At 43.2% G+C, this 2361-nt stretch overlaps 1 protein-coding gene across 1 annotated transcript; it reads left to right on the forward strand.

Annotated features, from left to right (window-relative positions):
• Window positions 1–509: 509 nt before the first annotated feature.
• On the forward strand, window positions 510–1663 carry LOC102521134 (olfactory receptor 6N1). Its single transcript, XM_006178274.2, has one exon. It carries the CDS (start codon window positions 725–727, stop codon window positions 1661–1663), a length of 939 nt encoding a protein of 312 aa, XP_006178336.1. The 5' UTR covers window positions 510–724.
• Window positions 1664–2361: the final 698 nt, after the last annotated feature.

The raw sequence follows: 2361 nt of genomic DNA on the forward strand, positions 1-2361 counted from the left end.
GGTTGGTGGAGGAGGAATGTGGCCACAGTTTGGAGTAGAAATGCAGAGAGATAGACTTGGCTCCTGGTTTCCTGTGGCTCTTTTATTTACCTAAACCCCCTTTAGCCTTCACTGGGATTCTCACCAGTGTCAAAAGAAGTGAAACTCTGATCTACACGCCCCTGAAAGATGCTGTTAGATCTGTGTCTCCGTAAGGAAATGGGAGGGAGCCAAGAGTGAAAGGATTGAGTCTTTGATATCCAGAAAGTTGAAAAAGAAAATAAATTAAAATTAGAAATAAAAAAATATGTAGTTCAAATGATGTAATCTTGGTCCAGGTACACTACCAATATTTTATCAGCTATAAATGATAATTTATATCTTAGATAAAGAATATACATGAATGATAATATAGAACTTGAGTGAGGAATATTCACATTTCTAAAACCTATATAGATTCCACTAAGCAAGATAAATTGGTTACAGGGTGGGGGTTAAAAACAGGTAGTGTCATCAGAGAAGACGTTTTAAGCCTAATGATAAGAGTGGATGCTCTGAAGGAGGCTGGTGACAGTGACTGTGGGGAAGGATTGACTTCTTAATGCATATACTGAGAGAGCTTTACTCTGGAGGTGGAGCAGTGGGTCAAAAGTACTTTGAGGGTTGCCTTCTTCTTAGGATTCCTTTGTCTCGATTGTCTTTCTCATCCTTCCATACTTACGTTCCAGGATATGAATGGTGAGCAATGAACCCCGGGAATTGGAGCCAGGTAACAGAGTTCATTATCTTGGGCTTTCCCCATCTTCAGGGTGTTCAGGCTTATCTCTTTCTCTTGCTACTTCTAATCTACCTCACTACTGTCCTGGGGAACCTGCTGATATTCCTGCTGGTCTGCCTGGACTCCCGACTCCACACACCCATGTACCGCTTCATCAGCATTCTCTCCTTCCTGGAGCTTGGCTACACAGCTGCCACCATCCCCAAGATGCTGTGGAACTTGCTCAGTGAGAAGAAGACCATTTCTTTCTCTGGATGCCTTCTGCAGATCTATTTCTTTCACTCTCTTGGGGCTACAGAGTGCTATCTCCTCACAGCTATGGCTTACGACAGGTACTTAGCCATCTGCCAGCCTCTCCGCTACCCTACTCGCATGACGCCGGCACTCTGTGTCAAGATTGCTATTGGCTGTTGGTTAGGAGGCTTGGCTGGACCAGTGGCTGAAATTTCCTTGGTCTCCCGCCTCCCTTTCTGTGGCCCCAATTGCATTCAGCACATCTTTTGTGATTTCCCTCCTGTGCTGAGCTTAGCTTGTACTGACACCTCTGTCAATGTCCTAGTGGACTTTGTCATCAACTCCTGCAAGATCCTGGCCACCTTTCTGTTGGTCTTTAGCTCCTATGTGCAGATCATCTGCACAGTGCTCAGAATTCCTTCAGCTGCAGGTAAGAGGAAGGCCGTCTCCACGTGTGCCTCCCACCTCACTGTGGTTCTCATCTTCTATGGGAGCATCCTCTTCATGTATGTGCGGCTAAAGAAGAGCTACTCGCTGGACCACGACCGGGCCCTGGCGGTGGTCTACTCAGTGCTCACACCCTTCCTAAACCCCTTTATCTACAGCTTGCGCAACAAGGATATCAAAGAGGCTGTGAGGAGGCAGTTGAAGAGGACAGGAATCCTGGAGTGAAGGGGGAGGAGGCAGGCCAAGTGCGCGGCTGAGGATACGGTGACCTTGGGGATCTTCAGTAGCCACTGCTGAAGTGTCAAGCATTCAGGGCTTTTCTACACTGGATACTGAACTGGGGCAAATGCTACCTAGTTTTCAGTGTTAATGCAACCATTATACTATCTGCTGCAGCCACGTGCAACTTGAAACCGGAGACAGGAAAAGCACACTTTCTCTCCAGCAATACGATGCAGTGCAGCGATTTTCAAATCTCGGACGTTTGTATATCATATTTAGAATTTTGGTCAAAGCTATGTCTTACCTACAATATATAATTTTTTCAAATTTACTCAGTTTAATACAAATACATTTATTCATGTTGCAAATAATAATACTTGCTAAATAAATTTTACAACCAAAAATGAATGTTTTTTCATGTACCGTTTACAATCATTTCATGTAGACTGATCATTTATGTATTAAAATGGAGAACTCGGATAAAATAGAGAAAAGCATGCTTTTGACATCATGTAGATCTGGGTTTAAATCCTAGTTCACTTAGTCACTTGTGAATTACATGATCTCTGTGAAGCGTTTGGACTTTCTTAATTGATCAATCAATTTCATCATGTGTTAAAAATATATTCTCAAAGGTTGTTTTGAGAATTAGTGATGACATGTGTGAACCACAGTACAAAGAGTTTGGCAAATCATTGATA

The sequence above is a fragment of the Camelus ferus genome, chromosome 21 (assembly GCF_009834535.1).
Source record: "Camelus ferus isolate YT-003-E chromosome 21, BCGSAC_Cfer_1.0, whole genome shotgun sequence".
In the NCBI taxonomy this organism is placed as follows: Eukaryota; Metazoa; Chordata; class Mammalia; order Artiodactyla; family Camelidae; genus Camelus; species Camelus ferus.